Below are 16,062 nucleotides of genomic sequence, written 5' to 3' on the forward strand. Positions count from 1 at the left end.
TTCAACCAGTCGTCTGCAGGCACGCCTTTCACGGCCACGTTGGTGCACAGTGCAGTGCAGAAACGTCAGCGGCTAACCCGCAAAGGTTCATTCAATCGTTGAACGCAAGCCAGTGATAAGACCGAAGATGTATTTGTATTTAGCCATCCTTGCTGTGGTTGTGGTATTTCTCTTACTCAAAGTGCACATCTCTCGGATGAAGGGTGTGTGCAGAAGTGAAGCAGATTTGACTGGCAAAACCGCTGTTGTCACTGGAGCTACGCGAGGTAAGCAAATTTTCCGCGACACGAAATTATGCAATTTATTCTTTGATAGTGCAATTCATTTTGAATGGAAACGGTGTGCATGTATGTTACGATGGACAAAATGTAACACAGATACCGCCACCGAGGACGCCCTAAAAAGCTGAATAGGAACACCCTTGCCATACTAAACAACAAAGACTGTAAAAGAGTTCATACTCCTGATTAAAATCACGACTACTGTACTGGTAGGTTGAATTTTCGTTCAGGTGGACCATTGCTAACCTTATACCAAAGACTACCGCTGCAGCGTTGTCCATAGTTCGCTTTAATCATCTGAGAAAAGAATCGAATGTGCTAAAGTTGAAAAAAACATACAATGGTAAGAAGTGAGAATTAATTTTGACTTTGTTATATGTTATCCACACACACATGTCAAATGGTATCCAATTGCTTTGTGCTGTTAAAAATATTGAAACAGAATCCTGAGCATTATTTTAATAATAATGCTCAAATGCTAGTATTCTCAAGGTATGCAAAATTTAAACTGTGGTACCAATATTTTTCATGCCATATTGTTTGCATAGCAATAGCATGATGCAATGTCATCTTTTGATACTATTACAATCACAGGTATTGGATATGAAGTTGCCCTGGATCTAGCAAGACGGAATGCACGTCTTATTATTGCCTGTCTCAACATTGATGAAGGAAACCGGGTGATGGAGGCAATCCAGAAGCTCGCCGGAAATAAAAACATTGTACTTAAACAAGTTGATCTTGCTTCCCTGAGTTCAGTCAGAAAACTGGCCGGAGAGATCACAGAAGAGGAATCAAGGGTGGACATTCTTGTCAACGTTGCTGGAGTTGCAGGTATTAATTTGCAAAATTTTTTGTGAATTCTAATGTGGAACAGGCTGTTCCCTGCAAAACTTACAGTCAAGTAATGTATGTGCACACAAGTTCACCGAACTAGTTTTAATTTATCATTGATAAACCACTAGCCTCTTTTTAGCAATAGCCGAAAAACATTACCGCAGCTTGGATTTCGTGAAGCTTTGCAGAGCAGAAATAAAGCTTTTGCTGATGAGAATGGTCTATTCATGAAACAGCCCACTTCCATAGGGGAGGGGTTGGGCATAAGCATATCAAACAAAAAAATTGAATAGGTTTGGGTTGATTATGCATGTTACTCATTTCATCTCTGCCACCTTGCCTTTGAACAAGTGCTTTCTTTGGAGAAATTTTTGTTTGTAGAGTTAAGTGATTTTTGAGAGTTGTCTTGAGAAGTAAATAAATGAGTGAAAATGTATACACTTTTTGGTGATGGTGTTCAGACTAAGCTGTATTTGTATGATGGGTGGACTTCATGTCTGAATTGTGGGGGGCATTTGACTGTATAACTGTTTGAAGCCTTTATTTTTCAGCAAGCTAAGATTATACTAGAAGGATAATGAATTTGATGTAGTTCTCTGATCTCAAGTCATCATGTAGTTCTACATTTTGAACTAAAAGTTATTTGAGGTTCCTGGAAAACATAACTTATAATCTGTCATGATTTTGTTGTTCTGTCATAACTTATTTAGAAAGAAAAAATTGATTCAATACTTTTGTGATGTACATCTTTGCGCCATTGTACAGTAGGTTATATGTATAGATGACATCATCAATGTTATAGCCAGGGAAACCTGAGAGCCAATGGGCATTGCACACGCATACAAACAGCCACATAGCAGTATCATCTGACTACAATTTCATAAAAAATTCAGGAAAATTTCATGAATATATAAAATTTATTCAACAGGTTTGCCAAGGAGAGAAACTGAAGATAAACTGGAACAAACATTTGCCATTAATTTCTATGGGCCTTTCCTCCTGACCAATTTGTTGCTCGGTAAGTAGAAGTAATAAATATCAATTGTTGTTCCAAGTATGAAATATACCAGTATGGTTGTGTGAGCGAGTGAGTTTACTTGTATGTACTTACATAGTACTGCAAAATTTGAAATATTATAATACTTATATCTCAAATATTTTGTAAGATTCTCAAAAAACATTTTTAGCACTTTTTGAAATAAATGAGAACACCAGATTAGTCACTTGGCATGCATTTTTAGCTCATATTTGGTTTTATATATAAATACCAAAAGGAGCTTATATGATGAGTCTGAGTGGCGTCTGTATGTCTGTATATATATTTGTGGGTATGTGCGGATGTATGTCCGTCACACACAAAGGCTCCCATACCGCCAAAGCTACCATCTCAGTATTTGGTGTACAGTAGATGCAGGGGTTTAGATGTGAATTGTTCAAATGAACACATCAGTGTCAAAAATGTGCATGAGGTAAGAAAAAGCGAAATCCTGCAAATGTGCAGGAGTGATGGCCAGTGTCTGAAACAGGCTTGAGTCATTTCCTGTCATTGTATGAACTGTTACATATTAACAGACCAGATCAAATCATAGACAGTAGGGGGGAAGACTGTCTATGGTCCAACTAAGAGGGACTAACTGTTTCTGCTATGCATGCATGTTGCCAAAGTTGAACTCGAGTACCAAAAGTTTCAGACCTTATTTACTTTTGTCATTCTTTTTTTGCTGGTTTAAATATTTCTTGTTATGTTTCTGGTTGTACTGTGCAGAAATCATTGTCATAACATCAGCGTAGAATTTTCCTGCACTGAACAGATAGAAACAATATGTATTGTTGATCTTTGGTACCCATACTGGTATACACCAATTCTGATCAAATTTGAGCGACACCGAATAATTGCGGTATTTTTTGAAGTATATTTTAATCTAGATCATCAAAATCCATTTTCATTCCTTCTAATTTATGTGAAATAAATATCAGGCTGTATCATTACATCTATTGATGAGATTTTTTATTTTTAGGATCAAACAACTTCAGTACCTCCAGGCTGTACCATATGGTTGCTTTTTCCCCAATAGATTGGCCAGCCATATTTCTGGCGTTGTAAGCAGTCAAAACTTAACCACAAAGTGTCTTTGATTTCATTTTTTGACAAACTGGATGATTTTGTATCATAAGCAAATCAAGTTACTTCAATTTAGTTGAATCCCTATTTGTATTTTTTTTAATCCAAATACCAGCATGTTGAGAGTGACTGTCTGGGTACAATGGCGCCCTCTATAGTTCCTTTTGTCAACATTTTGCAGTCAGTAGTACTGAATATGAAGATAAGATAACAAGCAGATCATTTAACATCATTGGTGATTTTTCCAACTGACCGATGAAATGACACAGTTTCTGATGTGAATGAGCCAATATTGATATTTTTACAGGCACGAGAAATACTTTGGCTCGTGAATTTCATCATCTATCATTGTCTGTAAAAACCATTGGTTCTAAACACATTATTAACCAGATATCAACTGCAAATGCTCACTTGTTTCATTATATTGCAGTTATGTGTAAATTTGAACCTTGCCACATGTTTGCAACTTCATTGAAAGTACCGGTATTATGATCAACATAATGAACAATATTCACAACAGATTAACTCTATAGGTCATTAAGTATTCAAATACGCAATTAGCTGAAATAGAAATAAAATTTCTTTGACTGCTGTCACTTTATCACCTCTTTATATAGCAAGTGTAATTGCCTCTTGTCAAGTCCTTCGAACTATATATTCCAAACTTTGAAAGCTCATTAGATATACAAACTATAAATTAGCTGACATGAAACTTAAGTGCGAAATGACTTCCAATATTAGTATAACCTGGTATAATCATCAATGTACATAGCATGTTATGCCAACTTTGATCAAATAAATCCAAGTATATATCCCTAATTAGGAAAGCTCATTGAATACACAAATTAGGAATTGGCTGAAGCAAAAATGCTTAATGCTTTTCAATAATGTGAGCCTACATAATGGTATCTTAATGTACTAGCAAGTTTCATCAATTTTGGTCATGTAAATTCAAATATATATCCCTAATTTCAAAAATTCATTAAATATGCAAATTAGGAGCTGCATAAAGTAAAAATGCTTAATGATTTTCAATAACGTCGTATCATAGTTTAAATAGTATCTTTAATGTACATAGCCAGTTTCGTCAACTTTGGTCCCATCAATTCAGATAAATACCCCTAATTAGGAAAGTTCATAAAATATGCAAATTAGGAATTGGCTGAAGTAAAAATGCTTAATGACATTTAATAATGTTCTATCATAGTATCTTTAATGTACATAGCAAGTTTCATCAATTTTGGTTATGTAAATTCAAATACATATCCTTAATTTCGAAAGGTCACTAAATATGCAAATTACGATTTGGATGAAGTAAAAATGCTTAATGATTTTCAATAATGTTAAATCATAGTATCTTCAATATGGATACCAAGTTTCGTCAATTTTGATTGAGTAAATTCAGATATATTCCCCTACTTAGGAAATTTCATTAAATATGCAAATTAGTGATTATCTTTCACGTCACCCCTTAATAACTTTCACGGCTGATATATCTTGATGTGATCAACATTTTTAGCAAATCTCATCAAATTATGTGCTGTCGTTCTCAATATATATCAGGGTTTTTTCTAAAATCATTAATTATGCAAATGAGCAAAAAGTAAGCAAGCCACATCCACCAAAACTAATCAGTTCTTGCCATTTGCAAACTGAATGTATGTACCAGATTTGATTCTATCTGATGAGCCGATTTGAGATATTGAGCACACAGACAGACAGACAGACAGACATCGCTGCAACATATGCTCACATGTGTGAACACGTGAGCAAAAAATGTTGAAATAGCAATCACCTTGAGCATTTCAGCACAGGTTATGGAGAATTTGCATAGTTCTTATTTACACCTGTTGATAAATTAATTCATACGTTTATCTCAATCAGCTGTATTCGTTATGAATATTATTGTGAGACTTATCATGCTTGGGAGAAGTATAGACGTAAAGAGTTAGGCTGCTTCAGAGTGCTCTCCAACTGTCTCTCTTTGAGTCAATTCAGGAACTTCTTATAATTTTCTGTAGTAGTAGATTTATTTATTTAATAGAGCAGAGTGACATGTGACATGACTCAACATTTACATTTCAATAATGATACAACATCAGTGAGTGGTCACCCAGCCCAATGGGCTTATAAGTCACTATAATATTGCAACTTTAGAATAAGGGTAGCTCGATGAAATGAAATTTACTGATAGTGTAATACTAATACAGTAATCATTATTACTGAAATAAAAAGTGTCAATTGTCTTTAAGGAGGTCACACGCTACCATTCCAAAAAATGTAGGGACATTCTTGAAGTTGACTTTTCTGAAATAATCTTTATGTGTACATTGCAAAGATGTGAAAAAAATATGGGGTACCCATGCAAAATTTTTGAAAAAACACATGCCAAAATTGACAGAAAACCACTAAATCACCCATTTTGCGAAATTTGCACTTACCAGCAGAATCTTTAGTTTATCGCAAACGATTAACAGATCCCAGTGAGCATACCACATTTTTGCATTGCGAGGACAGCTGAATTAGGACAATCAACTAAAATTTGTGATGTCTTGTCTTAAAAATTAAATATTAGACCCTAAATTTATCATTTGACTGTAAAATTAGTCTTTTAGTCCCACGGACACCGTTGACTTATAGGTTGGTCATGTCCGTGCGTGCGTGCGTGCGTGTGTGCGTCCGTCCGTCCGTCCGTTCACGCAGATATCTCAGAGATGCAAGAAGCGATTTCATTCAAACTTGGTACAAGGATTATATGTCATACAGATGCACGTCGATTTGTTTTGTGATACGATCCAATATGGCCGCCAGGCGGCCATTTTATTACAATTTTTTCATGTACAGAGCCCTAACTCAGACATGTTTCAACCGATTTTATTCAAAGTTGGTACAAGGACATTGACCAATGTCATAGATATGCACGTCAATTTGTTTTGTGATACGATCCAATATGGCCGCCAGGCGGCCATTTTATTACGATTTTTTCATGTGTAGAGCCATAACTCAGACATGTTTCAACCGATTTTATTCAAAGTTGGTACAAGGACATTGACTAATGTCATAGATATGCACGTCAATTTGTTTTGTGATACGATCCAATATGGCCGCCAGGCGGCCATTTTATTACAATTTTTTCATGTACAGAGCCATAACTCAGACATGTTTCAACCGATTTTATTCAAACTTGGTACAAGGACATTGACCAATGTCATAGATATGCACGTCAATTTGTTTTGTGATACGATCCAATATGGCTGCTGTGTGGCCATTTTATTACGATTTTTTCATGTACAGAGCCATAACTCAGACATGTTTCAACCGATTTTATTCAAAGTTGGTACAAGGACAATGACCAATGTCATAGATATGCACGTCAATTTGTTTTGTGATACGATCCAATATGGCCGCCAGACGGCCATTTTATTACAATTTTTTCATATACAGAGCCATAATTCAGACATGTTTTAACCGATTTTATTCAAAGTTGGTACAAGGACATTGACCAATGTCATAGATATGCACGTCAATTTGTTTTGTGATACGATCCAATATGGCTGCTGTGTGGCCATTTTATTACAATTTGTTCATATACAGAGCCATAACTCAGACATGTTTCAACCGATTTTATTCAAAGTTGGTACAAGGACATTGACCTATGTCATAGATATATATATGTCAATTTGTTATGTGATACGATCCAATATGGCCGCTAGGCAGCCATTTTATTACGATGTTTTCATGTACAGAGCCATAACTCAGATATGTTTCAACCGATTTTATTCAAAGTTGGTACAAGGAGATTGACTAATGTATACATATGCATGTCAATTTGTTATGTGATACGATCCAATATGGCTGCCTTGCGGCCATTTTGTTACGATTTTTCATGTACAGAGCCATAATACTCTCAGGCATATCTCAACCGATTTTATTCAAAGTTGGTACAAGGACATTAACCTATGTCATACATATGTATGTCAATTTGTTTCATGATATGATCCAATATGGCTGCATGGCAGCCATTTTGTTACAATTTTTTCCTGTCCTTAGCCAAAACTTGGGCATGTCTCAAATATGGTACCAGTGATAATCTGTCAAGTGTTAGAATTGTATGCAAAATGTTTTGCAACATCCTGTTGATTAATTCCTAGTTGACTCATTTTATGAACTTTAGGATGGTGGCCTACATGGTTATATGTTTTCATCACCATGGAACTCATTCTTGGCCATTGAGCGCCATCTGTATCAAAGTATTTTTATCACAGACCTAATTAATCACTTAATCACTTTAATCACTTTAATCACTTTATTGCATAACACACACTTCGGAAAGTGCAGTATAGCAAGAACAAAACTAAACATTGCATAAAACATTGTTGTCTATGTCTTTACCTGCAGCTGCTGGGGAAACATAGTGTTTGTAAATATTTCATGAGAGACAGCGTATCATCTGAAGTTAAAATGTACAAAAACTTATCTCTTTCATTTAAACTATCAAATATAGGATAATACAACTTCATTGCAGAAAAGAGAACTTCTCTATCACTATTATATTTTTGACACTTCATTAAATAGTGAAATTCATCCTCGACGGAAGACTTACAAAACTTACAAAATCTGGATTCAGGTGGAATTCTATCCTCTCTGAGGACATGTAATCAAAGTACCAATTAACAAGTGGGGACTGTGTCATCAACGATGACTTGTTTAAAAATATAAACTTCATGTAAATGCACAAAATAATTTTCAAAATGTTAAAAAGTAAAGCAATATCTATCAAACAGAGTGTTCTTTGATTTAGAAGCAAAAAAAGTTGGGGTCACCATGCAAATTTTCTTACTAAACAGCAAAAAGTGACGAAAAAAGGTGAATTTTGTTAGACCTGAGATTTGACCCTCTAGCTTACTGATATTATGTCAGAGCTACAATTGTTAATTATTCTCTACTGATCTTTCAAAATAAAAATAACTGTCGATTTTTCAGTGCAAAAATATAATTTTGGTTGTTTTGATTCATAAAAACTTCTGAAAGAAATATTATAAGGTCACTAGCATGATTTTTTGCCATTTTGTCCTGTTATTCACGCTCACACAGGTTAGGTAGTCTAAAAGGAACATGTACATCTTCTAGACAAAAGAGGGCGCTCTCCTATATAGAATGGTAGCGTACTACCTTAACAAGCACACGCTTCAAAGTTTCTCAAGTCAAAGAGGACTTTTGTGCATCTGTAGCCTATCAGCTTGGCTAAGAGGGTACGCTGGTTGCTACAGAATCACAAAGGTAGCTTTCAGAAATTTAAAAATGTATCCATGTTGTTCCTTGAATATTTACAAAATCTCAAGCAAAGAGAACAAGATTCACTCTACCCATTCATATCTGCCACCAGATAAGCTGAAGAAGGCTGCACCAAGTCGCATTGTCAATGTAACGTCCATAGCTCACCAATGGGGTGCTATTGATTTTGATAATCTCCGAGGAGACAAGTGGTTCTTGATGCCAAGATCTTACTTTGACAGCAAGCTGGCCATCATCTTAGCAACCAGGGAGATGGGACGTCAACTTAAAGAAGCAGGTGATGTCATAGTTTACTTCTAACTTTTCATTTTAAAGGAACAGTGTGCCAACTGTCAATATCATGTTGGTTATTTTTATTAAAGCTCCATTTGATGTTACTTTTTATGTATTTTTCATGTTTGTTTTTTAATCCTGTCCCATTTTGCACTCCCCAAATCATATCAAAGTGCCTTGTTTTAATTTGTGTGTATAGCTTGCATGGGTGTGATGTGCAATTGTTGACAACTGAATTTCAGTCTGGACTAAAATTCATATATCTACAATAACGTCACATATTGTAAACAATTTGTTGTTTTTGTAAAGCCGTATATCACCAAGTACTTTAGGGAGATGATCAAAAAAATTATATTTACTTTCCGGAGCAATATTCATGAAAATATTAAATTAAATATTAAATATTAAATTACCATTTGGCACTATTAATGAGGAGTCAGTTCAAAATCCGGGTTTTTTCATCTTTACTGTGGTTCTGTATAAAACTGAATATACAGTACAGGGAAGAACCACACATCTTACAGAATGTAAACAAAATCCTTGAACCTGATAAAAGACATGTATAACACTGACAACCTTTTCTCATATCATCTTAATTTTGAGGCAATCATTGGATAAGGTTTATTAAAAGTATGTTCTGTATTGCTGGGTAATACTTATACTACCGTACTGCTATCTATCTTCTGTTATTAAAAATAATATATGTTATCTTAAAGGTATACTGTCACCTGTTCCAAACTTTGCCACAGTTACCATGGAAAGAGAAAATCTAACCAATCATAGATTTTAAGCGGGTGGCCGCTTTATAAAAACAGCGTCCCCACATGTGCATTTTGAATACCAAGGAACGCCCCTCTTACCATATATGGGCATATTTAGATTTCAGGTGACTGTATACCTTTAATTTTCAAATGATGTTTTCACACTGTTTACCAAAATTACATCTTCAAAATACTGATGGTGTTAAATTTCTAATAAAGAACTCCTTAATTGTTGGGATAGATGGGAACTTAACACATTGTGCTTTTCCAAGGCAAGTAATGACCAACTAGGATGGTAGATTTCTCTTCTCCTGTATATACTCATTGCAAAAACTCAACAAACATGTCGGAAACATTTGCAAAAATAGTATCGCTCAACCATAAAAAACTGGTTTCTAATTCACACAACATGTGCTATTGGAAAACTGCTCCATAATCTACTGCCTCAAACCAATTATTAAGTATACTGTATTAATTCGCAAGTCACTGTTTATCATTCAAAAAAGGTTTCAAGCAATATATATGTAAATATAGGTACTGGTATCTAGTTACTCTAAAGTACTGTGAACTCCGCTGCATGTTTCCATGACAACATGTCTGTTTTGATTTCAGGTGTGATCGTTAACTGTTGCCATCCAGGCTCTGTCAACACTAGTTTCCTTGACAACATGCCATTCTTTGTACGCATGTTTACAACACCGATTGGTCTACTTTTCTGGAGGGTACGTATTCATCCCGACCAACTCATTATATTTCTCTTTTCTTTTTCCTCCTCTTCTTTTGTGTTTACCTTTCGGAGCTTTTCCTAATGTCTCCAGGTGCCATCTGTCATCTGCATGTATCATCCTATTTATGTTAAATGGAACTGTCTTCTATGATACAATTTCTATCGACATGGCTAGATCCTTGGGTTGAAAATTTCTACTAATAATCTACATTTCTGACTGTACTGTAATTTAACTATGTAGCCTGTATGTATCATTACGATGAACACAGAAACAGTCACAAATGTATCATTATTGTTTTGGTGTATGTTAAATTACTTTCCTGTCCTTTATAGCTTTACGTTGTTTTCAGAGGACTCAATTTCTTGGTGAGGTCTCAGAAAATTAATGTGACCTTGTACAGACAGAATGGGGATGCTGGGATTATCTGTATTCAGTTATTTGCTGTATTCAGTGATCAAAATAATGAAACAACATGTATTTAAGTAATAAAGCACACCCAGCGACGGTATAACACAAGATTTTGACCACTTCACGACATGTATGCACGAGCGATAGCAGTGCATATATGGAGTGAAGTGGTCAAAATTGAGTGGTATACCATTGCTGGGTGTGATTTATTGCTATTATATCATATCATAACATTGTATTGAAATTCTTGCATGGAACATTGACAAACGATTTTTACTCTAGCGGGGAACTCGGGTGTGTGCCAACCATGCCATATTGTGTATATACCACGGTTCTTTTCACTTCTTGACCAATCAGATTGCTGCATTTGTACCATCAATACACTGGTATGATATAATATGAAGGTAACAAGTAAATTTCACCAAGAGCCTTACTTAAGAGTAGATATATCATTTCATTTTTTTGATATGTTCTCAAATACTTGTTCATAGACTCCAAGGGAAGGTGCACAGACTCCTATTCATTTAGCTGTCAGTGAAGATGTCAAGGACATCACCGGAGAGTATTTCTCTGAGTGTAAGCTAGATAAACCAGCCAAACAAGCCCTGGATGATGTTGTTGCTAGGAAACTTGTTGAAGCCTCAGAGAAGTTGGTAGGCTTGCAGTAGAGCAAGAAAGAGAACTTGTTAGTAAGCCCTCTAGTGGCAGCAGAGGTAATTGATGGAAGTTTGATGTAAACACGCTTCTTTTGAACATGCATAATTCTTGTGAGATGTAACAAATGATGTTTTCTTGCAAGTTGTGATGTAGTCCATTTTGTAAAATGCTGTAAGTTATGGATGTGTTGTAAGGACAACTTTTATTTCACACCTGTTGCAAATGCATCATTCAAAAGACTATGTTTACTTCAGGAAGTTGTGGGGCAAAGGTTAACTTGATATTGGTTGAATACAACTGCTGTAATGATGATAAATTTCGTCCATTTGTAATCTGCTACTCTTTGTATACTACTTATGCTTTGTACTTTTGACTTGAATTCATTCTTGAAAAGAATCGTCTCACCTGCTTGATTTCTCAAAAGCCATTTTGTTTGCAGAATTGACGCAATTGATTTTGAGGAGTTTCATTACTATATTTGTCAACTTTTATGTAGTTTTCAAAGCCTAAGTTGAAAAAATGTGTAGGTGATATACATTTTAAGCACTGAAATAAGTTTTTTACTTTGTTCAGAGAAAATAAATGAATCTTCAAAATTTTATGACAAGAAATTCAAAATTACACGGTATGTATATATGTGTTTGTGTTTGTATTTCATTGCCAGTATTTTGCATGTACTCCTAGATATTTTGTATGTGCATATTGTACAACTGGTATGAAAATTTTATCTCTTTCATATTCATATCAATGCAAAAATTGGATATGTAATATTCGGTACAATATTTTGTCAGAGCAATGTGTTTTTTAATTTGAATATACCTGTATTGTGCTTCACCGATGTGATCAAATTGTGCTTCGCTGACGTGATCAATGCTCAGTGAATTTTTTATGATAATGTTGTTGAAATTTGCTTGACTAGTTTCCTTTCTAACTAATATGGCTTTTGAATTATTATTTTGAATAAAGAAAAAATGTGATGACCCACCTGTGGAATCATGAATTTACAAAGACCCAAATGGCTTTGTAATAAAACTATTAAGTGAAGTTTAATCAGTCAAAAGCAGTGTAATGTATAGACTGGAATGGTAGGTAACCCTATTCCATGAGAAAAAAACACAGATCCACAGACCTAAAATTCATACATTAAACAGAATTCATATGCTGCCTTAGGTTCAATTATATGGAGCACGCAATTGTACACAAAGCATTCCCACTCCTAGTGGAAAAAAATAAAGACAGGCTACGCATAGGAGCTTTCTAGAGAGGCAAATAATCCATGATTTGCGGAGGCTTAGTCATTCACATTGACTCGATGAATGTAACAAAATAAAATGCATGATAAAAAGCAATTTCTACAAGAGCGACTTGTTGACATGTATGGTTTCTCATATCTACAACTTATTGACTACCGCTATGCCTTGTCTGCCTTTGTGGAGTTCAACAGTGAAGTGAAGTCAAATCATTTTGATTAAACGACAGAACAACAAGGCCGCTGAGATGGAAATTTTCCAAATTTGTTGTAATCAGTGTTCGGCTCATGTCCTAAAGGTTCTTTCAATGTCATATTGTCTGACACTCTACATGGGAGTAATGAAATTCCTTGTTTTGCATCTCAATGCGCATAGATTTTTGGAAATTTTCATGAAAAAACAACGCGCATTTAACTGGGACTTAACTGCATAATTTTACTGCCAACAAGTCTTTATTTACTATATAACATATTTTGTAATATGTACTGAGAAAACCTGCATGCTTGCAGAATGTCACATTATGGAGGTGAAAAGGTACTTCTCTGCGCGAGTTTACTCTTGAATGGGCACTGATATAACTTCAAAAGAAGCAAGCAAATGGAAACTTGCGTAAAATTTTCTGTGTTTGTTTTGAATAGTTTGCCGACTTACCTTTCAAATTTTGAGCAGACACAAAACAAAGAATTTAATTTATTTGGCCTTACTCGCTGTTCTGTCTCCATTTCTGTGTCCTTACTTCTCTCTCTCTCTCTCTCTCTCTCTCTCTCTCTCTCTCTCTCCAAGATTTTTGCATCTTGATTAGAAAAATTAGGGCAGATTTATTGAACATCTCTCGGCTGTTTTCTCATGTTTTGTAGCAATACAAAACACAGGTGAAATATCTTACAATGCGTAAGTTGGACCAAATGCACAGGCAAACATGAGAAAGAGCCAGGCTATATTTAGAAGAGAACAGGTTTATTCACGATCACCGGTCATTTTGTGATGTAGAAATACAAAGATATGTGACATTAAAAAGCTGACAAAGGAGTAAGATAGATTGGCAAAGATTATTTTGTAAAAACATTATTCAAAATGTCACTTTCCTGATGAACAATAACATTATTTCTCTTTTGAAATGTTTTCTCGTTTACAACTAAATGCAGCATCTTCGTCTAGTATTACCCTGTAAATATGTTTAAGGTTCTAATACAGAAATTGACCTCTTTAATCTAACAATTCTCTGGTGGTTAATAAGCTCAGAACCCCCGTAAATTATGCAATTTCTGAAAGCCTAGATATAGGGGAACATTTTGGTAACCACGGTGTCACCATTGTTTACATAACTATCATGTGATAGGTAATTTGCATAACCTTTCAAAAATCGGTTTTCCCTATGTTTTGTCTCAATACTTCAAAATATCTGACTAAAACTTGCTTGAATGCAAGCTGTTACAATGCTCTTCAAAAGTGTGTCTCAGATTTTTTATATCTAGCTTAGTTTTTATTTGTGAGCACAATCTTAAAGAAATCAACTAGGGTTAAATTCATTCCTCTGGAAGTTTTTCTGGCATAAAAATTGTTTAAGGAAGTTTAAAAAAATTCTGAGACATACTTTGGAAGATAATTGGAACAGCTTGCACTCACAAAAATTTCAGCCACATATCTCAAAGCATCGAAACAAAACATAGGGAAAACCGATTTTCGAAAGGTTATGCAAATTGCCTATCACGTGATAGTTATGCCAACAATGGTGACACCATGGTAACCAAAATGTTGCTCTATATCTAGGCTTTCCGAAAATATATGATTTACGGAGGTTCTGAGCTTATTAACCACTAGAGAATTGTTAGCTTAAAAAGGTCAATTTCTTGTCTTGGAACCTTAATAAGGCCAAAAAATGAAGGGTTTTTTTCTCATCTTATGTCTTTAATACCAAAATTGATGGGACAATGCTTTTTCATGTTTTTGAGCTGACGAGACAAAAACCAAGACATGAACTCTACAAAACAGATATGATTATTAGGAGCAGTCATTGTGAATCTCAGTAATATGATGTCAATAAGTTCAAAGTTCAAAGTTCATCTCTGTTTGGTGTGTATATGAAATCCTATAGACATTGACACTGCCTGCCTTGTGTAGCACGCTGTCAGTTTCCTCTATTTTTTTCAAGTGAATATGGTAAAAGGCTGATTTAATTTAGCTTGTCATCTTGATTGTCTGATTAAAAGACATGAAGATCAGAAACCAACCCTTTTTTATTTTTGGTCTGATTTGTAAATTCAATTCACATTTCTGATACTATTCGCAATGTTCATTGTCACTTTGCAGTAGTTTCCTGTTTGTCTTCTTGAAAGTGGAGCTGCAGAGCACCTAAGGCAATTATGAAAGCCTCATCTTAGTGATTGGTATATAGTGACATGCATTTTGATAGGTCATAATGAATTCCAAGTATGATGCGTGGCCAATCAGCAACTTGCTTAAATTGGCCAATGTGTGCCTGAAAGTCACCATGACAACAGGGAAAGATTGTCTACACAATATATCACATTTATAATCAAATTTCTGTTGTCCAATGCCTCCTTAATTTTGCCAAAGTACATATTTTGACTTGAATGGAACAGTTTATACTTCACTGAGAAAGTTTACAACATGTGGTAGGTAAAAACTTCGGAATGCCAAACAGCTGTAGGTTTCGTAATTCAAGGAAATTTTCAATTTGTGTGTGTCAGTTTATATTTCCATATTGATGGCTGACATGAATGAATACTGGGATGAGTTCATCCTTACAAATTTCAGCTTCAATTCAAAATGTAATATACTGTGTAATAGTTTACAAAGCTGCTAGACTTAAGAACAAGGTGTACATACAAGGAAATTACTTTTTTTTTCAATACCAGCACCTGACTCCACTAACACACAGATGTTTACGACTACATTGTTGTTATCATGAAAATACTGACATTTTGTACGGTACATCAACGGAAAAGTTTGCAAAGCTAGTAATGGACACTGAAATGTGTGGTAGACCTGCTACTACAATTGAACTTTCAACGGCACGGCAAATGCCAGATGCATCCCTTGATTCGTTTGCTGTTAAATGATGAAATGTACAAATTTTATTCTGTACAGTAATCTATTTTGTCAAAATATTTAGTATACCTGTACAATCTATCAACCACATGTCTTATTAAAGGTGTATCATGGTGAAGTTACTACAGTGGACAACCCTAATGTATTTAAAGAAATCTCATCAAAATGGTTTTTGGGAAAGAAATATGACATCAGTCAATGGAAGCTGAAAGAATATTGTATATCAATATATTCATAATTATGTAAAAAACTGTAGGCTTAAATGTGGGAATAAGAGTTCACAGTGCTTAAATATGATCACAGGCGATTAGTCAGCATTTTGCACTAAAGAACTTGAGAGATTGTTACAACGTACACAAAGACGTGTAGTACATTCAA

At 34.9% G+C, this 16,062-nt stretch overlaps 1 protein-coding gene across 1 annotated transcript; it reads left to right on the plus strand.

Moving 5' to 3' along the window:
- Positions 1-8: 8 nt before the first annotated feature.
- Positions 9-15,153, plus strand: LOC139120614 (retinol dehydrogenase 13-like). Its single transcript, XM_070685124.1, has 6 exons — positions 9-266; positions 876-1,115; positions 2,047-2,136; positions 8,627-8,812; positions 10,182-10,291; positions 11,197-15,153. The coding sequence occupies exons 1-6, from the start codon at positions 128-130 to the stop codon at positions 11,371-11,373; spliced, it is 942 nt and encodes a 313-aa protein (XP_070541225.1). The 5' UTR covers positions 9-127; the 3' UTR covers positions 11,374-15,153.
- The last annotated feature ends 909 nt before the right edge of the window (positions 15,154-16,062 follow it).

Source organism: Ptychodera flava, chromosome 20 (genome assembly GCF_041260155.1).
Source record: "Ptychodera flava strain L36383 chromosome 20, AS_Pfla_20210202, whole genome shotgun sequence".
In the NCBI taxonomy this organism is placed as follows: domain Eukaryota; kingdom Metazoa; phylum Hemichordata; class Enteropneusta; family Ptychoderidae; genus Ptychodera; species Ptychodera flava.